This window comes from Scomber japonicus, chromosome 17 (assembly GCF_027409825.1).
Source record: "Scomber japonicus isolate fScoJap1 chromosome 17, fScoJap1.pri, whole genome shotgun sequence".
NCBI lineage: Eukaryota > Metazoa > Chordata > Actinopteri > Scombriformes > Scombridae > Scomber > Scomber japonicus.
The window spans coordinates 10,149,500-10,174,139 of NC_070594.1; the positions used below are offsets into that span (position 1 = coordinate 10,149,500).

General features: G+C 40.0%; 2 protein-coding genes across 2 annotated transcripts; one reads left to right on the top strand and one right to left on the bottom strand.

Annotated features, from left to right (window-relative positions):
• Nucleotides 1–1,915: 1,915 nt before the first annotated feature.
• On the top strand, nt 1,916–12,984 carry hnrnpub (heterogeneous nuclear ribonucleoprotein Ub). The gene is made up of 14 exons (XM_053337272.1): nt 1,916–2,552; nt 3,970–4,084; nt 6,243–6,322; nt 6,667–6,806; nt 6,906–7,005; nt 7,898–8,010; nt 8,238–8,501; nt 8,609–8,728; nt 8,834–8,962; nt 9,055–9,223; nt 9,411–9,692; nt 9,805–10,079; nt 10,289–10,429; nt 10,686–12,984. The coding sequence occupies exons 1-14, from the start codon at nt 2,054–2,056 to the stop codon at nt 10,734–10,736; spliced, it is 2,478 nt and encodes an 825-aa protein (XP_053193247.1). The 5' UTR covers nt 1,916–2,053; the 3' UTR covers nt 10,737–12,984.
• A 3,236-nt stretch (nt 12,985–16,220) lies between these two features.
• Nucleotides 16,221–18,218, bottom strand: lft1 (lefty1). Its single transcript, XM_053337274.1, has 4 exons — nt 17,954–18,218; nt 17,476–17,722; nt 17,043–17,282; nt 16,221–16,545 (listed from the first exon to the last, which is right to left on the bottom strand). The coding sequence occupies exons 1-4, from the start codon at nt 18,216–18,218 to the stop codon at nt 16,221–16,223; spliced, it is 1,077 nt and encodes a 358-aa protein (XP_053193249.1).
• Between the last annotated feature and the right edge of the window lie 6,422 nt (nt 18,219–24,640).

The window sequence follows — 24,640 nt, forward strand, 5'->3', positions numbered from 1 at the left end:
GAGGTGGAGTGATGACAGTGGCACAGTGGAGAGGGAGTGAGCGCACGGCAGGACGCGCTTGGATTTACTTGGGTGATTATTAGAAGCTCCTCAGGGAGGCAGTAAGGAGCAAGTATTCAGACTAACATTCAATTGGATCAGGCGTTGAACAGTCAATAGTTGTAGTTTCAGCGGTGTGATTGCTCTCTTGTATACAAGGTCCTCATACTGTGGGTTATGTAATCGTTTTTTATGCACCCTCTATCAAATGAATACTCATAGCCTATAAACCAGCCTGTATGTAAATAGAGACATGCAATTCCTTTAACAGCCTTCAGTATAAATGCAGGATCCATCATGATTACATTTCATATCAATATATGTACCTGCTGAGCTATGCAAAATATGGGAAAAAGTCTGCACATATACAGCATTTTTTAAATTAGAATTATAACACAGTTAGGTATTTCACCTCCATAAAGTTAGGGGACTCAAAAACTCAAAGGTCAAAATTGTTGCAGAGGCCAAGTAATCCTGATTTTTAATCCCTTGGTATGGGTCGAGCTCCTGCTGTATTACATAGGGCTATTGTTCTTTAAGATAAGATGTATCTTTATTGAGCCACCTTTTGGAAAAATGTCAAATTGACATAGCAGTATACATGGAAAAAAGTAGCATCATGAAGGTGAAAATGTTCTAAAAAATAAAATCAACAAAAAAGAAGACAAAAATGGGATAAAATTAAATAATATATATATTTGTGTAAATAGATTAGCAATAAATGTGCAAATATACAGGCTTTCCCGAGACTATATACATAGACTGTTGCAGACTGTTTAGTTATCTCATATTTTCTTTATGATTAATACGCAGTTGGGGAACTAGTTACATGTACATGTACAGCGTTATGTAATTTTATTAAAAAATAAATGTAATTGTAATCTGTTACAGTTACTAAGAGAAAAACATGTAATTAAATTACAGTTACTTATGAAAATGAGGGTTACACCTGGAGTCAGTCCTTTAAAATTTTGCTCAGGAGAGTTTTGTCCTTGTTTTTTAATATTTAACATGTTACGGAATACACATATTGTTGTTTTAAGTCTTTGAAATCAATATATTTCTTTATATTTTGTAAATAAATCATGGCGTGGTCTTATATGGAGCACATATGGGTTCAATTGGTGTCACAGTACCAATTAAGCCCATGCCAAAGTTTTGACTGTTTTCCATCAAATATATTTATTTTATATTCCAAAATCTATGAACTAATGAATACATTTTCAAATGAGAGATATATTTTGCTTTATAAGAAATGATCTCCCTCATAAATCATGTCAGTATCCATAATGACATGAATATTTGGGTATAATGAACCTTTAAGACTATAAATTGTTAGACAAAATTAATATTTGGGTGGAATGAATCTTTACTACTAGAAATAGTTAGACAGAAAGCAATATCTCAGTGGAATGAACCTTTAAAACTATAAGTAGTTAGACCGAAAGCAATATTTGGGTGGAGTAACCCTTTAAAACTATAAACTGCAGGAATCTTTAAAGCAGGGGCAATTTTAGACCCTTTTTAGGGTTGCTCTAGTGCCCCTAAATTTGATCTCAGCACCCCTAAAAATGAATAAATTACTGCTGTATTTTAAAAGAAAATTCTTGCAGGTATGTCAAATTTTCATAAGGAGCTGAGACCCCTTAAAGGTCTCATCCTACAATCGCCCCTGCTTTAAAGCGCATAGAGCATAATATTGAGGACTTTTTTCCCCCACAACAGAGATTTTGTTTAGTGTATTTACGGTAGTGACAGATGGTCAGCGGGCTATATAAACACGCTTGCGCCGCTCTCCCAGTGACTACGGTAGCGCACGTCATCCTCCTCCCCCACACCGCAGGCTCTTCTGCCGGTAAAACATTGGTCGGACAGCGGGTGCCATTTGGCGCAGTTTTGAGCTTCATCCGTTTAACAAAAGGGGCGTCCGGTTATTTATTTGTCGTCGTGTTTTTTGTGACTTTTATTTAAAATCTATTTTGTCGTCAAAAAACAACACATACACACAGTCACAATGAGCTCAATCAACGTGAAAAAACTGAAAGTGAACGAGCTGAAGGACGAGCTGAAGAAGCGCGATCTGTCGGACAAGGGGCTCAAGGCCGAGCTGATGGACCGCCTGCAGGCCGCGCTGGACGAAGAGGCCCTGGCCGGAGACTCCCCACTGGACCCGGAGGCGGCTGCTGCGGACGGAGCCGGCGATCAAGAAGGCATGGGCGAGGAGGAAGAAGGCGAGGGCCCTATTGAAGAAAGCATGGAGGCCAACAACGATGAGGAAGAAGAGGAGGAGGAGGAGGAAGAAGAAGAGGAGCAGCCTGAGAATGGGGGTGATGGCGAGGGCGATGTCGCTGCTGCTGCCGCTGCTACTGCTGCAGAAGACGAGGAGATGGGTGAAGGGGAAGAAGAGGAAGAAGAGGAGGAGGACGACATGGATCCTATGCTCAAGGGAGACGTGGATGACATGGAGAAGATAGATACGGAGGACGGTGAGCCCGGGGAGCCTGCTGCTGAGGGTGAGTCGACTGGAAAGAAAATGTGACTGGCTGGATGGACTGTGGCTGGGTGTCGATTTTTTTGATATTAAACGCAAACGGGAGTCGGTTTTAAATATGTCGATAGCGTTAAAAATGCGTGATTAAAACGCAAAAACCCTCCGCTCCGATATCTGTATGGTACACGAATGGCGTGACCTTACTTACCATTCCATGCTAGCGCTAGTTAGCCGGCCAGCTAACATTAGCATTAGCACCGGGTTAGCATCTTTTTTATAATATTAAAATTAGACAATTTAGCCGAATAGCGTTAATATAAGAGCGGGTATTACATTAGTGGATGCTGCTACTACATTTCTGCATGAGTCGAAAGTAGAGTAAAAATCAATTGTCACAGATTAATTAAAGGTTTTATTTTTTGCGTTGCGCCCCCGCTGTTGGTTAGCATGTTAGCTTTGGCAAGGCTAACGTCATTTTTTCTTTCTTTGTCTTGTGGTGCTAATAGCTTAGCTGGTCGGCTAGTTCAGTCAGTGGTTCCCCATGTTGGAAGAGATTAGCTAAGAAAGTGACCTACTTTTTAAAACATTATAGTTGAGGTTAGTCATATTAAACGTGGCATAGCAATGAAATGTGTGAAAATAGCTACTGCAGAGATTTGGGCAACTTTTACAACATTAAAGCCACATTTCCAAGATTTTTAAGGGGGTTAAAGTGTCTACACATGGATTTTTTTTTTAAGGGTTGGGAACCCCTGAGTCAGCTCACATTCAGGCACTGAAGCTGCTTGTCTAGCTAACACGTGGTTGAGTCTGTCTGCGGTTTGATTACAAAACCTTTCATGTTTGTTAGGTGAGAAATATAGAAATATATATGCACAACTTTTACTATTAGGCATCTAAAGTTATTCAGGGTAGGATAAGAGGGGGGAGGGGGGGTCAGTACAAGTGCATTTCTTGGTATAGGTTTCTCCTTTACCTTTGCATGATGCATTTGTCCCAGTCAACAAGTACACATAATTAAAGCTTATTTGAGAAGCTTATTGACAAGTGTATATATTTATACATTTTAAGCCCTATATTGCAGGGTTAATATAATGTCCCCATTATTTTCTTTTGCAGAGACTTGTTTTCTCCTCTCTCCCCCACATCCCCAGCAAACACTTGTTCACACTGTTCATTTTTGGACCAGCTTGCATTGTAATTACTATCTGGTCATTTAAAGCTTGTTGAGTATGACTGTATTTGTTTTAAGTGTAATTCTGAGGTGTTGCCTCTTAGTTACCTCTTTTCATACTATTATAATGATCATTATTATTGATTAATTATGGTCGACTATGTAACTAATGAACGGGCTTTGTGGGACAGAACCCCACTGCCAGTCCGACCTCTCTCACACAAAAAGGAGCACCTCATTCTATATGTTTGTTCTATTTTCAAAGGGGATGCGGACAAAGACACGAATGCTGATCAGAAGAATAAGAAGGGTGTTAAGAGACGCCGGGAGGAACATGGAAGGGGCTACTTTGAATTTATTGAAGAGAACAAATACAGCTGGTAAGGATGGGACAGAGCAAAAATGGCCTTCAGCATCCCTGAAGTGCCATCCATAGCTTTGTTGAACTGTATTGGCTTTAAGTGCCAATGCGCATATATATTTATATATAACTAGCAAGAGGAAAATCCTCATTTTTCAAGTATTATACATCTATTAATAACCCTACTTTCACACATATGTCTTGAGGGTCATCCCTGTCTACTTTTTAAAAAAGAACCTTACCATTTACCCTTTTACAGTGCCCACTCACATTGTCTTTTTATATAAAGGACTGCATTCTGTAGCAGAAGTGCATCTATCAAGTCTCTTATGAATTTTCCACATCTGTTCCTCATGCCACTTTATTATTGTTTTGAAGAGGAAAAAAAGCTGGTTGTGTCCTCAAGGTGAATCAAGGCTGCTCAAAGAGAACCCAGAAGAAAGTAGCAGATGTGCACTTTTCAATGGGAGGGAGGGAAGGAGGGAGGGTTGGGGAAGGAATAGCTGAGAGGCGTGGAAGGAGGGGTCCATTTGCTGCAGGGTAGCACCAACAAAACAACAACAGAAAAAAAAAAAAAAAATCCCAAAGTGTTTTGGATACGTCCACGGAGGAACTCGCTATTGACCGTCCATCGTTTTGCCTCGCAATGGTCTTTTTTTTTATTTTTAATTATTTTCGTTTTTTGTTTTTAATTTCACTGGTTGTATGACGTCAAAATGCTATTTCTGTCTCATGTATCATGTCTTGTGTGTATGTCATCATTGGTGTGTGTGTGTTTTACGAGGCTGTTTTCTACCCCTTGTGCAGGTGACATCATGCATGGTGTGTATGTGAGTGTTTGTGTGTGTGTGCGTACATGTACCTACTTCTTGGTCAGTGTTTTGTTTTCATTGCGCTGTTAACAGTTTGAGGATCAGCTGGCAGGAAATGGGATCACTTTTTTCCTTTTTTTAAAATGTTCTTTTTGGAAAAGCCTGGGACTCTTCATGAATATTGCTGCCTCTACAAATGTTTTTTTTTTCCTCCCGAGAGCCAAGATTTTTTTTTTTTTTTTTTTTTGAATTATAATTCAAAGCGGCCTTTCATTTCCAAGTCAAAGTCCAGTCTCCTCATTTTCCCATTACCGTATTTTTCCCCTTATAATACTGTAGCGTATTAATCTACACTATGTGAAATCGTAGGCCCCTGGGCAGCCACACACAGGCCTGTAGAGCAGCAGCCAGTATGTGTGACCTGCTGGCTGGCTGCACTGACCATATGCTCCAGTTAAGACAGAATGTCCTCCAGAGCTACCATAAATCTCCCCATTGCAGCCATTTGTAACAGCACTCGAGGCTGTTAGAGGACAAATATCATGGCAGATGTCCTTTTGACTGCTGCAGATGAGAATGGGATGATGAACCCCCAAATCCTAAATAATTTCTCTACTACTGCTGCAACTGCTACTGCTGCTGGACTGCCTCAGGTGGCAAAATGCTTAAGCATGACCCTTTTTGTACCGTCTTTAACATTTTCACTAGCTTTTTTTTTTTCAACTAGAGAATTAGGTATCTAATCTCTCAAGCTACAGAGTTGGTAAGTTGCTGTAGCTCTATGTATAATGAATATAATGAATGCTCATTTCAGACTAGCTAAACACAAGCATCATTTATATAGCTACACACCACAGTGTGAGACAGTCGTGACCTTTTCATTTAGGATTCCACATACTGGAAGTTAAATATAACTTTAAATCACTATCACTATCTGACTGACCCCACTAGCAGTGCTGGAGACCATAAACACACTTTGATGTGAAAAAGGGGGTAAAAGTCTGTCTGATTATCACTTTTTTTTTTTTTTTTTTTTTTTTTAAATCAATGGGATAGCCTTGCATGCTAAGGCTAGCGGAGGTGCTGTCTCTCTGTGTATCTCTCACATTTTAGATTTCACTGGATACTGCAAGGTAAGTGTTTGCCAAGGCCCACACTACAGCTGACAATCCAAAAAGAGTTTGGAGGCTCGCCTGCCCAATTTACAGTTTTTTATGTTTTGTTTTTTTTCTCTTTTTCTTTTTGTATTGTTTACACTAGTCTTCCAACTTCTTTCCCCTCCACTTATATTTTTTCAGCAAGTGGTACCCATGCAGCTGAAATGATTGCGAATCCTCCAATTGACTGCATGTGGTCTCTTTTCAGGGCCTCATTTAAGTCTCCTGTGCCGCCCCTGGAGGAAGAGGATGAGGAGTTTGACGACACAAAAGTCTGCCTGGATACCTGTAAGTGATTTTTAGATATGATGTGACTACACCAATGCTTTTTTTTTTCTCCAGTGTAGGCTGGTTATATTTTCAAATATCTAACTAGAACATTAATTACACTTAGAGCATATGATATTCAGAATAGATGGAGGGATATAGTCACTTTATTGATCCGAATGGGGAAATTCAGGTTTCCAGCAACTCAATGTAAGCATAAAAGTAATAAAGCAATGTACAGCAAACAGTTAAAAAAAAGCCAATTGCAAGATAAGAAATCATATGTAATGTCTATACATATACTAAAATCTGTTTATAAAACACATGTCATAGATGCAGATATTGAATGTCTTTTCTCTCTCTAGACAATTGTGACCTGCACTTTAAGGTGTCGCGGGACCGTTACAGCGCCTCATCTCTCACAATGGAAAGTTTTGCTTATCTCTGGTCCGGAGGCAAGGCTACCTATGGAGTGAACAAAGGCAAAGCCTGCTTTGAGATGAAGGTACAGCTCTAATACATACACTGTGTGTGAGGTAACCTGTTCATCATTCTCAAAGAATTCATTACTTCACAACATGTGTTTCCTGCTTATTGTCAACAGATTACAGAGAAGATCCCAGTGAAGCACATTTCCAGTAAGAACATGGACATCCATGACGTGCAGGTCGGCTGGTCCCTGGCTACCGGCACGCTGCTGCTCGGTTAGTGTCTCTACACTCGCTTTAGCGCTACGGTTTCACCCTCTCTCTAACTGTTGGCAGTGTCATTCATGCATTCAGTATCTTGGGTATGTAAGTGGTATGTCATACAGTCATACACTTTCCATCCACCCATGGCAACATTTGTTTAACTCACTGCCAGAATGATTCATACTTGGTCACATCACACATGCAGATGTTAGCTGTTAAAGAAAATTTGGCTGTTTTTAGCTGCTTTTTGCCTGTAACGACTAAAAGAAGGGAATGTCCACACACTGTCTTCACTTGCTTAGAAAAGGTACTCCTAATATATACAACATTAAACTGTCTTTTATTGAGGAAGTGAAGAAACTGTGGGCGTCCCTTCTTATTTTCAATACATAGTAAACTACTCAAGTCTTTGTGTGCAAGAGATGTTTCGACTGTCTATAAAGACTGAAACATAATGGCTTTTTTTCCTTCTAAGATGGCCAAATTAATTCAGCCATCTGCTATGATTCACTCATTCCACATCCTGCACAGTATCTTGCTTTAATGGTGCATTTTATTAATTTAATGTCAGCAACAAAGTAAACCTTGTATTAACAGTTACAACTTGGACAAATCCAACTGCACTGGGTGTGTAGATAAATTGGCTTAGTTCACATTAAACAATGAGGCTGGTGTCCTCTTTTGAATCCCAGTCTTGTCCTGAGATCCCTCTAGTGGTTAATAAGCAGCATGACACATTAATGTGAAATGGCCTCAGTTCTGGCCGCATCGTGGTTATGGTGACTGGCCTACTGCCAGCACGGATGATTCACACAGCATTTGAGTCCCAGTGACTGGGAAGTGGTGCAGTAATTGAGTAATAACTGCTAACTGTCACTGAATGTATTCTCCCATTATATTTTAGGTGAGGAGGAGCATTCTTACGCATACTCTGGGAAGGGCAAGAAGACGACCAACTGTGTGACAGAGGACTTTGGAGAGACCTATGAGGAGAATGATGTCGTCTGCTGCCTTATTGTAAGACACAGTTGGATCAAGTGCTATTTCTATTTAGCATAGAATTTAAAATATGCATTCAGAGAAAATTTAAATATGAAGAACCGGTCATTCTCTCTAATATAAGAGCAATGACAACTGCAGCCTTTTCTTATATTGAAAATTAAGTGCAAGTAGATATAAATGTTTTTTCAGTGTCTTTCCAGGTTCCAGTGCACAAATAAACAGCAACTTTTCTCTTTCTTCAGGACTTTGAGGGCGATGAACTGGTGTTGTCCTTCTCCAAGAACGGAGGAGAGCCAGCTGTCGCATTCCAGGTCAGCAAGGACAGCCTGAACGGCCAGGCTCTTTTCCCCCACGTCATCTGCCACAACTGCGCCGTAGAGTTCAACTTTGGCCAGATGGAGACTCCCTACTTCCCTCAGCCCCAGGGCTACACCTTCCTGCAGCAGATTGCAGTGGACGACAGAGTCAGAGGGCTCAAGGGGCCACAGACCAAGGCGGACTGCGAGGTTAGCACAGTCATCATGAGTCACACTATCCTCTCTTTTGTAGTAAATTAAACTTTTTCAATGGATTTGACTTTTTTCTTTTCTTTCCCCCCTTTTCTAATGCATAGATCATCGTGATGGTCGGCCTGCCAGGCTCAGGGAAGACTACATGGGTGAAGAACCATGTCCAGGAGAACCCCGGCAAATACTACATCTTGGGCAGTGACACCATTGTGGACAAGATGATGGTCAGTTGTGATATAATAGTAGCTTCTTGACTTAGTAACAGTGAAATCTTGACATAGAACCTCTTTCCCGCTATTCTTCTCACCGTATTTCACTCATTTGAACAGATCAACAGCCTGAAGCGTCAGTCAAAGGACATCACAAAACTGACCGCCATCTCCCAGCGAGCACCACTCTTCCTGGGCAAGTTCATCGAGATCGCCGCCCGCAAGAAGAGAAACTACATCCTGGATCATGTAAGTGATTCACCAGCATGATACAGATATGACTGGAATAAATTGTATGAAAGTCACACTATATAACTGAGCCTCTTTCTCCTCTTCTTCAGACTAATTTGTCTGCCCCAGGCCAGAAGAGGAAGATGTGCTTGTTCGCAGGCTTCCAGCGTAAGGCTGTGGTGGTCCTGCCCTCTGACGACGACTTCAAGGAGAGAGTCCAGAAGAAGGTTGAGAGTGACGGCAAAGAAGTTCCCGAGCACGCTGTCCTCAAAATGAAAGGTAAAAAAAAAAACCCCTAAGATCTTAAAGATGTAAAACTTTGTTGTGTTTGACTGGGAACAAGTGACTAATAATTTTTAAGTGTAGATGAATGTAGTCATAACCTCTTCTTGGTGACTCTTGGTTGGCTTTCTTTTCCAGATGTGGTTATATATGTGTTTTCATTCCTCTTTTCCTTCTCTTTCAGGTTTCTTCTCTCTGCCCGAGGAAGGAGAGAGTTTCAATGAGGTCATCTTTGCTGAGACTCAGAAGGAGGACGGTGCCAAGCTGCTGGAACAGTACAAAGAGGAAAGCAAGACGGCTCTGCCCGCCGAGAAGAAACCCAACCAGGGAAGCACAACGCCAAAGAGAGGTGGCGGCATCCGCGGCGGCGGCCGGGGAGGCAAGAACCAGTTTGGCCGCGGCGGTGGACTTGGCCAGAGAGGTGGTGGCCGTGGAGGTTTCCAGAATAGAGGCAACTTTAGAGGAGGTAGGATCGGGAACACATGATTACAGCCCAGAGTGCCACGTTGGTGTTAAAGCTCCATCAGGCCTGCAGTAAAGGGCCAATCTAATTCATCATATGTCTGTTCTGTTTGCAGCCCCAGGCCCCCGCGGCGGCTTCAGTCGCCCCCCACGCGGCTTCCTGCCTCCACCAGCATTCAGAGGAGGTTTCCCCAACCGCGGCAACTTCAACCGAGGTGGCGGTCCCATTCCCAGCCTGGGTGGATCCCCCAGAGGCGGACCAATGAGGGGTAACATGGGCCCCAGGGGAGGTCACATGAACAGAGGTGGCCCAATGAACAGGGGGGGGAACATGAGCAGAGGAGGTGGAGGCAACATGAACCGCGGCGGAAACAGGGGACATCCCGGCCAGGTGGGTTAGACAGTGACACCTGCACATCCTGTCGTCCAGTTTGAGTTGATTTCAGTCGTCTGTAGCATTCAAATATTTTAAAATGTGAACATGCAATCAATCTTTCCTCAGCTTTAAAAAAAAAAAAAAAAAAAAAAGATAAGGTATATGCAGTCACCCTTTTTAATACTCTAACTGACATCTCCTTTTTTGTTTTTTTGTCCCTACAGTTCCAGCAGAGGGGTGGCAACCGTGGCAACTTTGGCAACAAGAACGGCAACTTTGGTAACAACAGGAATAGCGGCAACTTTGGCGGCAACAGGAACGGCATGGACAAGGCTCAGGCCTTCAACCAGAGTTGGCAGCAAGGGGTAAGTCATTTTGGCTGCTTTTTAAAAGTCTCTAACATGCAGTTAAAGTCTCGTCTTTCACAGTACACGTTTATAGGCTTTAAACTGACTTTTGCAGTGTCAGAAGTGCAGCTACAAGGAACAACTTTTGGACTAGACTTGCTTTTAACAGCACCAAACTTAACTGAAGGCAATGAAATACATAAAAACTGAAGGTAGATAATGTGAGATTGTGTCATATTAGTAAACTTTTGCATGTCTTGTGTGTCCTGTGCAGTTTTGGAACCAGAAGCCGTGGAGCCAGCAGTATCAGCCTGGATATTATTAAGACACTTGTTCTAACGGACTGGTGGCCGACACTGAGACCCACCACTAGCCACGGAACATCCCTCCACCCCGCTGTTTGATTATTATTATTTTTTTGTTCTTCTAGAGCCCACTTTTTAAAAAAAAAAATACAGAAAAAGAATTTAAAACCCACCAACTAAAACCAACAAAGACTTAAAGCGATCTGGAGAAACAACATTCCACATCAGAGAGGAGACCAGGCTGTATCCCGAGTGTAATTGATCTTTATATATATCTGTACACACATGTACAACGTGGGTTGAGTGTCATTCAATCATCTGTTTTTTTGGGTTTTTTTCTCTTTTGTTGTATATTATCCTTTTTTCACCACTTTTAAATGATGTGCTTTTAAAAAAAAAAAAAAATCTAATGTTTGTAATATCAGGAACCAGAAACATTTTTGCCAGTCTGGCTAAATGTTCAGATTTTTTTTTTTTTTCCTCCTTTTTTTCAGGGTTGTGCATTTTATCTGTGCTTTTTTTTTTTTTTTTTTTTTTAATTACGAATTGTAAATATTTGTGTTTGCGTAGTTTGTATGAGAAGTTTAAAAACAGTAATGATTTTTTGAAAGGAGCCGTGTCTTCTTAGCGAGAAGCAGCACGGTTAGCTGGATACTATTGTTAGACTGTCAATAGTCTCGACTGTCAAACAGTTGAAATGAAACAAATTAATTACAGTTTATTCTTTTTTTTTTTTTTTTTTTTTTTGTCTTCTGTTCCCATCATCAAACCTGTAACCTAAACTCCATAGACCTACAATAAACAACTCGTTGGCTTTTTTACATCTCTTCCTGGCTTATGACTTTTGATTCAGTTCAAAGGTGTGTAAAAGACCTTTGAATGGGCGATGGCCTGGTTTGCTACTTCAAACAATAAGGACATCAGCCCCGCTACCGGCCCCAGTCGACACCTCATTAGGAAAGTATTCCTCCTAAGTCTTTGATACGTCACTTCCACTCCTACAGCTATTCTAATGTACATTGCTTTGGGAAAGTATTTTGGCCAAGCCATTTTAAGGATATAAGTAAGCCATTTTTTTTTAGTATTACTTTTTTTTTGTGGAATTAATTAATTTATATTTCTTAATTAGGGCACTGACTACGCTTGATTTTCAGGAGGAAGTGTGGTTCTTAGATTTGTCGTTTATTGACGGTTCCTTTTTTTTTTTTTTCTTTTTAGTGCAGAAACTTCTGAAAACAGCAAGCACTGATCAATTAAAACTCAGAACCACACATTTATTTAAAAGTTTATTCTTTTATTTCAAATTTAAATTACCACTATTTCAACAAAGTACATTTCTGATGCTAGTTGAGCACAAAAAGTGGTTGAAGACAGCCAGAGGTCGCTCATTTGTTTCCACCAGCAAACCAAAAAAAAAGAAAAAGGGCTACACAGTGTCGCAACACACCTGCGATCGACAACACCAAATCTTTTTTCCAAGCTGAAGGAAAAGAAGCAGAGATCAACTTTATTTCTTTCTCCACACCTTTTTTCTTTTAAAAAGGTATCGCTAAATGATTTCAAGGCATTAAGAGTTAACATGTTGGTAACTGTGTGGCCCAAGCAATGAATGGCAGCTCCTCATTTAACAGCTTATATAATGTGCCACACCACATTATCCTGGCAGAGGAAAACAGACCATTTATACAGAATATATACACTGGTGTCTGTCCATTTCATTGTTTTATTTTTTTTTCCGGTTCGTCTTTTTTTTAAAAATTGATTTCCTGCCCATGCTGATATTTAAACATGTAAATACTTCACCACTATTTCAAAAACCATGCACGAATGTACATTAATTGACTTCCAAGTAATAACTGTGTTGTGATGAAGAAAGTGTTAGTTTGCCCGAGTACTGCTGTGTGATGAACTATATTTAAATGTCTGGAGAGTTTCTGCCCTCTTTGTTTTTAATTGTACTGGATACATTATAAAATCTAGCAGAATGCGAGCTTTTGAGTTTACAGTCTAATATCTATAAGAAGAAGAAGAAGAAGAAGGAAAAACAAAAAAAAACAACAGACACTATATTTTTTAATCGCTTTATGTTGCAGGTTGTATATCAGGTCTTTTATTATTAAACCAACAGTGCAAAAGCTTTGAGATTTGTTGTCTTTTTCTATCGGACAGTTTTTTGATATTTGTGTTTTTTCAAAAATCTGGGATTGTATTTTTTTCTTTTTAAATTTGTCTCAATTCTATTAAAGTTAAAGAAGCTGGTATACAGTGGCTTTGTTGTTTTTTTTTACTCCTTTTTATTGCCTTAAAAGTGTTAAAGTAGATTTAACCCTGTTGTCCTCGAGTCAAGGAAGGAAAGGAGGGACGAAGGAAGGAAGGGAGGAAAGGAAAGAGGGAGGGAAGAAGGAAGGGAAGGAAGGAAGGAAAGAAAGGAAGGGAGGAAAGGAGAGAATGAAGGAAGGCAGCAGGAGGGAGGAAGGAAGGAAGGAAGGAAGAAAAGTGGATAGAGGAAGGAAAGAAAGAGAGAAGGAAGGAAGGGAGGAAAGAAGGAACAGTCAAAACAGACAGGGTCAATTTGACCCAGGAGGACGACACGAAGGTCAATGTGGCTTTATTGTCCAAGTGAAAACAGATCCTTACAAATTGATCTAATATAAACTCTAAACACTTATATTTGCCCCTCTCCATGTTAGTATTTAGCTACAATAGATGCATCCCTTTCCCATTATTTGCAAAACTCCATAACATGATAACTTGTTCTTTCATACTTTTGCACATTGTCTTTTTTTCTAAAACTAAATTCCCAGATTGCAACTTTCATCCAGACTATACTTCCCTGCATTCATTTCATTGCATTCATCACTTCACAAAGCCTGCTGCAGAGAAGCTGTGATGGTGTACTGGCCCGTCTGTCTTTCAGGTTACTGGAGAGCAGATTCTCATGATATACTAGTTGGAGGTAATAGAATTTATCATTTTATATTCATTCATTCATTCATTCAATGCCTTTATTTTACAAATACACTCCACCAGGGTTGGGAAGGTTACTTTGGAAATGTAAAAGGTTACAGATGACTAGTTAATAAATAATGTATCTGTTTCAGGTACTTGCTTTTTACAATTTTCTAACAAATGTTTTCAGCTGTTAAACTGAAATTAAGCACATTAAGCACCAACATCTAAATTCAGGTGTTTTTCATAGATACTGACATCATTTATGAGAGAGATCATTTCTTATAAAGCAACATTTATCTCTCATTTGAAAATGTATTCATTAGTTCATGTAGATTTTGGAATATGAAAAAAGTCTGACATGGGCTTAATTGGTACTGTGACACCATTTAAACTGCTCCCAATAAGACCACATAATGATTTATTAATAAAAAATAAAAAATATTGATTTCAAAGAATTAAAAACAGCAGTATATGTATTCAGTAACATGTTAAATATTTTAAAAATGAGGAAAAGATGTAACCACCTGTAATCATCCACATTACAGTTACATTTATATTGTAATTAAATCACGTAATGCTGTTACATGTAACTGCCGGCAGTGTAACACTACATTTATTCTGATGGCCAGAAAACTAAAACTTTGCTCCCATCAAACCATAAAAAACTTCTTCCTGCTGACTTTAGAATATCCTGCCAATCTTTGACTGGTGAAGCATCTACTCGACTGATGTTATCCCTCTACAGTCCCTAAAATCTGAACCTCTGGAGCTTTGAACTCCTTCAAAGCAGTGACAGGTCTCTCTATGTACCCATCATCTCATGCACCGTCTCAGTTTTTCAGCTCGGCCTGCTCAGAGCACATTTACAGCTGTTCTCTTTCCATTTCCTAATAACTGATTTAACTGCACTCTAAAGGATGTTGGAAATGTTCTTTCATCCTTTCACTTGAGTCGCTTGGATGATTTCTTTCCTTTAATGGTTTAAGTTTTCCTCTGATCCCATCTCACTGAGAATCAATTGAAAGCACTTGACTCTCTACTTAAATAATTATGACTTCTAAAACTACTCGGCTGCATCGGTGAGGATTTTGACGTGTTGATTTAACCCTCGTGTTGTCCTTGATGTCAAGGAAGGGAGGAAGGAGGAAGGAAGGGAGGAAAGGAGGGAGGAAAGGAAAGAAGGAAGGACGGAAGGTTTGAAGGAGGGAAGAAAGAAGGACAGAGGAAGGGAAGCAAAAGGGAAAATAGGAAGGGAAGAATAAAGGAAAGAAGGACAGAGGAAATAAGGAAGGGAGGAAGGTGGGGGGGGAAGAGAGAAGGAGGAAGGAGGGAGGAATGAAGGAAGGAAGGAAGAGAGGAAAGAGAGAGGAAGGAAAGAAAGAGAGAAGGAAGGAAGGGAGGAAAGAAGGAACAGTCAAAACAGGGTCAATTTGACCCGGGAGGACAACACAAAGGTTAAAGGTGGGAGGAATACGTATAGGGATCTGTTTACACCTTGATATTAAGTTGAGTTTTTCAGTGTTAAAAAGCTGCATTAAACCTACTTTGATTAAATGTTAAAAGAAAGAGGCGTGAGGATGTTTGATAGACTGTATATTTATCTAAAAGCAGTATGTAGGACCTTTTTTGACATTCATGTTTCTTTCTAACACCACCTGCATTCCCTCTATTCACGTGCGTCATCATGGTGTTGCCTGAGGTGCATGATGGGAATCCACTTCCCTCCAAAACACACAGCTGCTTGTCTTCGGCTGGCCCTGCATGTTTACCTCCATCAGCAGCATATTAGTGAATGACAAGACCCCCCACTCAGACAGCAAACAGCGCATTAGGCATTGGCCCTGATTACCAACGTTTGGCCCGGTCTAAGCCTGATGTAAACACACAAGGACCCCCATTCTCACTTAATGTGAATTGACTCCATGTATCTCTGTATGTGGCCGTGTAGCTTCTTCCCACTGCAAATAAAGCATTACAGGCAGGTTGGACCCTCATTGTCGTCAACAACGTGCCCTCAGTGTAACAAGTGTTATAAGTCATTAGGCAAATTATTTGCTCTGCTCCACAATTTCCTATAAGTGCAAATAGAGAGGTGAAAGAGGAGGCCGGCAGCTGTATGTAACTGCATGTGAATGCTGTCATGAATGTGAAAAGGGGGCTCGGGTGCAGACAGACAGCAGGGAAGAAGAAGAAGACGACCAGAAGCTTTAAGTGAAACAAAATATTTTATTTTCCAAACATAAACTCATCCATATTATGTACAGCTTGAAAATATAACATATCAGACAGAATTTGAATGATTTATTCGACTCAACTCATACAAATTCGAATAAAAATAAAAAAGGATATCGAAAATTTACAAAATATATAAAAGTGCTTGTGAAAGGAAATGGAGTTTAGTGTTGTGTGTGAAACTCCCAATAAATGTCTATTTAAATAGAAAGTACTAGACGTGTTGTTAAAAACCATTAAATATGTCAATCCCCCAATGACACTATAACACTTCTCAGTCATTATAGACTTATTATAGCAGTTTTTTCATCAGCTTCACTTCATACTATGGAAACATTGTCCATTGTGCACGCACACCTCTCTACAATCATATTGGGAAACTCCGCCACTTCTATCTCTGTGTAGTCCCCCTTCTTCACCAGGTACATGATGGGCAACGGGGCGCTCTCAGACACTGTACACCTCCTCTCTCCGTATCCGTAGTTGCGTTTGGGCTGCTTGCATCCTCCGGTGCACCTGAAGGCCTGGTAACCCGCCGGCTCGATGATCCAATACTGTGTCCAGGTGAGGGCACGGAAGTTGATGAAGTACTGCTCCCTGCAGCAGGTGTCTTTGTTTTGGTTGATGTCGCAGTCACCACGAGAGCTGCAGAAGAAAAGATAAAGACAGTTAGATAATTTGTTCATTTAAGAGAGGGGGGGGGGGGGGGGGGTGAGAGGTGCCAAAGCATTTCATTAAGAGGGCCCAGAATCTCTTAGCTACACCCCTGCCAAGATATTATCCAATTATGATTCATGTGGGGGTTTTTTGTTGGTTAATCTGAATATATATATATGTATATGTAGAAGTCTTAACTTTTAAAAACAATATGTTTTTAAAAAAAGATCAGGGTGACAAAATACTTCAAATTAGAGCAAGTGCAGGTTGTTTATTGATGCCAGTCAGTAATTTGTTGTTAAATTTCTCCAAACAATGAGAATGAGTAAACTAACGCCTCTGTGCCACCCTGCTACAACTCTAATAACGAATGCAAATGCTTGACAGGTACCCAAAAAAAAGAAAAAGAAAAAGAAAAAAAGGAGGATATTGGCTAATTGTCACACTGATACAATATCCTGTATATCAAACGCTCGCGCCCTTACCCGTACTCTTCGAGGTTGAGTGTGTAGAGGATGAGCTCGGGCTTTCCCAAGGTGTTGTCCGTCTGCTCCTGGGTGGTAAAGCGCACACTCTTGGCCATCTCTGCCGCGTAGCTGCCAGGTCTCTCGCCCTCGATCCACACCTCCAGGTGCATAGGTGTCTTCTGCTGGCTTTTGGACCAATAGTGCACCGCCTGTGTCACATCAAAGCTCTTCCAGCCGGTCTCGTGAATGGGGATCAACCTGTGAAACACGAGCGATAAGGACAATTAATTAGAAGAAGGTAAAACTGATATTTCCTGATCCGATTGTCTGTTTGGCAACCACTGAGAGGATGAATAACATTTAATTATAGGCGTAATGATGTCGCCTCTTAGTTGCAGTATAGTGAATATATTTTTACAACACGTCATAAGAGAGAAAAAACATCTCTTACCGTGAATCTACCAGTGATGTCCGGTTGGATCCGTTAGGAAGCACCTCCACCCAGTAGATGCTGACCCGGGCGTTGTTAACGGGCCGGTGGTTCTTCCTCTCCACTGCGAAGCGTTTTTGGTAGGAAGCCCTTTGGTAGAGCTTCAGCTCCGCCATAGTCACCTCGCTGTTTTCCGGGATCCTCGCCTCCATGTCGAACACCATGCGATTCCGGGTGGTGTCAGAGTACACATACTCTCCAGAAATATCTAAACACAAAGCATTTAAGCAATTAGGTGACATTCTTTTTTTTAAATTATCCAGAAATTACTATTTGGTAAAAGCAATTCGGTGCGTAAAACTGTCTTTACGCATCAAGTGTCACAATTACGCGCAAAAAATAGCTGTTTACTTGAACTGTTACCGGTGCCAAAGTCACTTTCTTATTAATTGCTACATAATTACATGTTATATATTTTAATAACGAGGAAGGTCCTTACCAGCATTGCCAGGGATTCCCCTCAGGATGCCCGCCAGGCTCGGCAAAGACCTGCGTCTCCTGCTGTGGTGCATCTTCAGCATGGACATGTACTTATTTCTGATATGCGCCGGAATAACCAGGTTCTCCAAATCCCTTTTATGGATCTTAGGAACTTCATCCAAGCCCAGTTTCTGCAGCAGAGCGTCCTTCATATCCTGATGCGTAAAAGCCTCGTTGAGACCGAAGAAAACGGTGCACAGGACACAAGCGCCGAGGAAATCCATGAGGAAAACTTCAGTGTGATCGACAGCAGCACGGTAGCACAAGTCACCCAGAGATAGACAGTGGCCCCCTGACACTTCTCCGGCCCCTTATATTGTTGCGGCCCTCCCAGTCGTTCGCACTTTGTCGATGGGGGCAGGGACCCTTATCAGAACAAAGGTGCGACAATACAGCCCCATCCTAAACAGGATATCTAAGTGGCCATACTTCAAACAGCAACAATTAGACTCGAGTGCCATCCGTATTGTGTGGGTGTAATTTCACCATAGCTCCACTAAAACTATGCTTGATGTCTGTGTTGCATTTGAAGCCAGAATGAGGGTCTAAAATCTGATCTTTATAGTGTAAATAAACACGTTCATTTGGATTGATCTTGAATTGGCAAATCAGAGAATCAAATTTAGGTTTTTGTGTGCATTTGATGTATTCATATAACTGTTAAGCCATATTTTTAAAGGCCAAATCAAGCATCACAATACTTAAATTGGTGCAGGGTTTGGTCTACTTTCAGAGGCTTTTCTCTCCTAAAATGAATAAGATTGTAGCAGAAAACAACTAATGTGTGCATTAATTTGTCCAGAAATATATCAAACTTAAAATATAATTGACTACAAATATCAGTATTGTGATTCAAAAACCTACATCTGATCAGCCCTAATTAATAGTTAAGTCATCACCAATGAGTTTGACATTCATCTGGATTTTGGATGACTTACTGCTCTTATTTCCAGTAAATCAGAGAGAGGTTAATGGGACTTACAGATAATTATAAGTGGTCTTCATGTCATTTATTTTAACAAATTGTTTTGGTTTTATCTTTGTCCTGACACTTTTATTTCTCCATAATTTGAAAACTTTCCGTAGTGTGTCGTCTGCTGCCACACATGAGCCCCAGACAGACATCTCTTGACCCTGTGAACCTGAAGTGCCCTCTCTTCTGTAGCACCCTTGTCTATACACACACCCCACGCTCTGACGTGTACATTCCTCTGGACGATGTCAGACCAGGGCAGTCTGGCAACAGTCTGTCACACAGCAGACTTATTTCTGTCTGGGTGGCTATAAAAGCATTTACGTTCAGCAAAGATGGACTGAGACCAGGACGACCTGCTTGAAAAACCACCAGGCCATCCAATTTGTTCATTTCATGTACCAAAAAAAAAAGGGGGGGGGGGGGGGGGGCTGAGGAAGAAACGCAGGCCTCCAAGAGATGGGAGGAGGGGAGTATAGGATTAGATGTTTATTCCAAGCCCTGTCACCCATTCTTGGCCCTCTCCAACAGATTAAAATTATTAGCCAAACAGACAGTTAATCCAGGGGCCGGGGGGCCGGCGTGGATGTGGATTGGGGCAGGCTCTTCACAGGTTGGTGATTATCTGATTCCATTGCGAGGATTTGCCTTGCCTTTTTTGTCACACAAACATTAGAAGAGGGGTGCTCTCACTGGCTGCCCAGAAGGCCCTGCCTGCGGTTGTGTATTGGGCTGTGTTTGCTCAGAGATGTCAGACAGACTGAAGGAGCACACAGGAAGAGCAAATGACAGATGACTGCCAGACCCGCTCACTCCAGCTTGCAGTGCCAGAAATATTAATTAGTGCTGTAGACATGATACCATATGACACGACTCATGATTAGTACAATCACAGCATGCGTTACTCAAATATTTCACTGTATGGGAAACTTTTTTTTAAAAACTATCCAATTTTATGCATGACAGTTATGTGCATGTGTGTAGTACTAAGACAACTTATATCACTCTGCTGTTATTATATGTAGACATAATATCTACTTTAATATACTTTTTATTAAATTAAATTGTCGTTTTGCCTTTAAAATTGATTCATTGTAATTTTACTGTAATTATGATGCTTTTTTGCACCTTTTTTATGCAACTTTTGGTATACAATTTGGTATACAACAATAATGCTGAGATTGTATTGTGCATAATATAACAATATATCTTATTAGTAATGTTTCATTCTAAAGTGGGACATTGTCATTGTCATTTGAAAACATTTATTCTACTCATCCAAATCACAAAGTAATGGAAAATTAAACCTTGATTTTGTTTTTTTTAAACTTTATTAGTAAATCTGACATGAATTACAGAGACATAACATTGATCAATGGGGGAAAGCTTCTAATGATCCAGAATTGTTAATCCTTGTCCCTTGACAGATGTTAAAAAGGCACCTTAAACATAGAATAAATCTACATATGTTGTAAAAGTCATACACGCAGAATTGTAAATATGCACAAAATAGCACAGCACACATCAATCATTAAATAATGGTGCAGTGGCATACAGTTGTGTTATGTTTTTGAGGACATAATCACAATATTATATCTTTAAAGTATTGGCAACTGAAAAAAGGGCAACCTTTATTTCTAAAAAGTTAATTCCACAGGGGTTATTTAAGAGATGAGTGTTGAATATGAACAGTATAAGGTCTGTAACTCAGACTCATCTCCATCAAAGGCCTACAAGTGAGGTACAAACTGGTCAATCAGATTGTCTGATGTCAGAAACATCAGTGCAGACATGTAAATTCACAGCAGATCTCTAGTCCAGTCCAGCCAAAGGCCAGTCTAAATGCCTCTTCTCCAGAGCCTAAAATACATATGGTATCCCCTCTCCCTCACATTACAACCCCTAATTCGGGAAATTAAGATGCCCTTTGTGTGATATTTCTCAGTCTTTCTTCCTTCCCATGTCAATCAAAGACAGGTTTCATAGTTCAAAGCCACTTCTGATACTCCTAGGTGCCATTTCTTTTCAATCAAAGGCCAACAAGCTCCTTCAATCAACAACACAGGTGTTAATTAACATCCATCCATTTGCATTCAAAAGCAGTCCAATTTATAGGTCATTCCCTTCCATTTGTGAAACATGAAATCCCCTTTGCTTGCTACAACTGCTGTTTGTGGAAGTTTAGATGCTGTGGAGACAGAAAAAAAAATATATAGGAGGCCTTTAAGGAGGAGGAAGAAGTGGGTGCAGTGTGGTTTACACATTACATTAAAGCAAAGCAAGGCATTTCATTTGAAACGTCGGAGGCGGAGCTGCTCCACAAAAGTCAATATTGAACTTGTGTTGGTGGTCAGCGCAAATTCCTCATTATTCACATGGCTGTAGGTATTGTCACCGACTTCCTGATCTACTATTGCCTTGCTTTATCTTAACATCAAATATTTGGGGAAATGGACCGCACTAGTTTGCACCTTAATGGTCCACACACACACACAGACACACAGACTTCAACACAAGACTTTTTTTTTTTTTTAAAGCGTAAAAGTCTGGATCAATGCGTGGAGCTGACTGCCAATAATCATCGATCAGTCTGTCAGAGGGGAAAGCGCTAGACCTGTGCAAGGAGGACAATACGATTATTGCTCGATGGCCTCCACATCTAGACAAAGTACAGGACAGTCTAATTGCATTTCACGCAGCTAATGACGCGTCAATCAGTGCAGACATGGAGGGCTAATCCCACCAGTGTAGACTTAACCAAATGGGATCAGACATGATTAGATAGGACTAACAATTAATATTTTCATTAACTTTAAACTGATCTTGAGGAGGAAGTGGTTAGACTTTCAAGTGTGCAGGATGTGTGTTGTTGTAAAGCAGATGGACACAAAGACACCAATAAAATAAAATCTATAGGCTTGAACCACACATGTATGACTATGGTTAATTATTTATATGCATTCACAAAACAACCTGAAAATGGTTTAAATGTTAAATTAGTCAAAATCTGACGAAAAGACTATAAAACCAAGCAAGAAATGCAAAGAGCTACAGAAATGTCTAAATACAGCAGCTGTGGGAAGGCAGTTTGTCCACTAGATGTCGCTATGGTAACACTGAATAACCACATGGAGGCTTTAAAGGGAGAATTCACACTAAAAAACAGTATTTAAACACTGATAGTCGTGCATATTCGGACACAATTTTATTTAAAAGAAGACACCTGTCAGCACAAACTAGAAACCAGAATTGAGACATGAATTAAATTAACGTACTCAGTTCAAACATGCTGTTATATAAAGTCTTTAATTGTTTTGTGTCTGTATTTTATTTAATTCATCTGATGTTTAACACCAAAATGTAATTTATTCTATTTTTCTTTTGTATTGGATTTTTAAATGTGGGTCTTATACATTTTATTTGTCATATATAAATCTCTTTGAATTTCCTTTGTGCCTGAAAGGTTCTCAATAAATAAAGTATTGATTCACTTTTTTAAGGCTCGTTGAATATTTTGAGATTTTACACTCTGCTTCAATGTAAGGCCTCCAGCTGCAACAGGCCATCATATCTCATTAAAATCCCCATTGCTGCCATTAGTAGTGCTCTCTATGATTTACTGTCATTACATCATCAACATTGTTGTCTCTGGAGTTTAATTTGTGAATAATTGATGAAGAGTAACACTTGCACACAGACTCTAAACCTCATATGTGTCTTAAAGGGTACATTTCAATCGCGGTCAGATCTTCCTCAGAGCAAAGTGTTTCAAAAATAAATGGCCGCCACACCTATATGTACGAATATATACTAACAGGCTGAAAGGCTCCTTGATAATCATTAACCATCCAATCCAACCAGGGTGATAAACACCTGAAAACAACTGTCAGTTCAATAATTACCCAGTGAAACCCAGTCAAATTACATTATTACCAAAGAACAGAACAACAGGTATAATGATGCATCAAAAATATATAAAAATACATGTCAAAAGTATTTAAAAAAATGTCCAAAATAGTTACATAGTAGAGGAAACATTAAATAAATATGATTATAGTAGTAAAAGAGCCTCATTGACATTCACAAATTACAACTGTGCTGCACATTATAACAGATGTAATGTATGTCAATTCAATTTTAGAGTGCATTCCCCTTTAATAAGCTGGCCTGGTTCTGCGTGGCCATGCACGATGGAGTCATAAAACGTTGTGAAAGACGGTCAGAGAACAAGTATAATTTTTTTCCCCCCCTTCTTGACTATTTTTATGATGTTGTTACTACATTGCAGCACACAGAATACATTTTCTCAACCCAAATAATCAATCATCTCATCGTGGTTACGTCAAAGCATGTATGAACTGCTGTCTGAGTGTTTCTCATAAGCAGTCATGCCAAGACAGTATGCTTCAAATTACACTAGGTCACCATCAAAAATCAATTTTATTGGACACATCTTGCATGCTAAGTTGTTCTCTGTGTGTGTGTATATATATATATATGTGTGTGTGTGTGTTTGTGTGTGTATATGTGTGTGTGTTTGTGTATGTATTCCACTACAGTGCCTCTTTGTGCCTCCCTCTCTTCCCTGGCACGAAAAAGGATTGCAGGAAGAATCAATTTGAATATTTCTGAAATATAGAAGTGTATTGTATTATTTTAGTGTAAGGTAACACGCACGCACGAACGAACGCACACACGCACACACACACACACACACACACACAAGGCTTCTATCTTTGCCATCCTACCCTCTGACATTCAGCAGTTATGTAGGCTGTTGAACAGATGTACTTTGAACGGTGATAAGCGCCTCACTTCAAAGTGATGGGACCTTTTCAAACCAAATATGATAAGTCAGCTCAGAGTATCACACTGTGAATAAAAGCTAACATGCTGATCAGGTGCTTTGTGTTGTAAGACATAGTAGTTTGATTCACTGAGAAATGCTGCCTGCGTGATTCACCCACACTCTCCTGATCTATGTTTAATTCCCATCTGGTGATCAGCACATATGAAACGTCTGACTCACTCGGCCAGCAGTAACACATCAGACCTCCAAAATCCTCTCCGTAGCCCACAGGCTTGTTTACCTTGGTTAGTTTGCTTGCAGCATTAAGCCGCCCTCACCCGTGAGAACAAGAGTCCAAGAGACAGAAAATCCCGGACAAACTTGACACACCTTGATGTTGACCTTCCAGAGAGCTTTGTGAGGTGGAAAAGTACGGCAGTAGTTGTATTTTATTATGTTTGAATAACTTAATTGACAATTAAACGCCTACACATAGTTATTATGATGTCATCCATGAAGGTGTATAAACTATTCTGCCATGTGGATGATGAAGTCAGTCCCTGCCTTAATGTACTTTACTTTGCTCATGTACAATAAATACATATAACCTGTCATAAAATACCAGGTTTATGCATTTACAATATGCCATTGAGAAACATGCAGGCAACCTATGCACTCTTAAAGTATATAGGTTCACAGAGACAACAGTCAGGAGCCCACATGAACAATAAAACATGTTTTTTCTTGCTGTAACCATTAGTTCATAATGCACTTATGATGTAAGTGATGTAGGGAAAAATCCACAGTCCTCCTTCTGTGCAAAGATGTAAAAGAAATGAGAGAAAAACAAATGAGTCAAATGAAGAAGATATATTTCAATGTTA

Bases quoted from the DNA above. Each gene is read 5' to 3' on its own strand.
- lft1 (XM_053337274.1), bottom strand. From the start codon at position 18,218: ATGGATTTCCTCGGCGCTTGTGTCCTGTGCACCGTTTTCTTCGGTCTC. The intron at 17,283-17,475 runs GTAAGAGATGTT...CGTGTTTCACAG, and splicing joins ACATCACTGGTAGATTCACG to GTTGATCCCCATTCACGAGA. The intron at 16,546-17,042 runs GTAAGGGCGCGA...TTTCTTCTGCAG, and splicing joins CTCAACCTCGAAGAGTACGG to CTCTCGTGGTGACTGCGACA.
- hnrnpub (XM_053337272.1), top strand. From the start codon at position 2,054: ATGAGCTCAATCAACGTGAAAAAACTGAAAGTGAACGAGCTGAAGGAC. The intron at 7,006-7,897 runs GTTAGTGTCTCT...ATTATATTTTAG, and splicing joins TACCGGCACGCTGCTGCTCG to GTGAGGAGGAGCATTCTTAC. The intron at 10,080-10,288 runs GTGGGTTAGACA...TTGTCCCTACAG, and splicing joins ACAGGGGACATCCCGGCCAG to TTCCAGCAGAGGGGTGGCAA.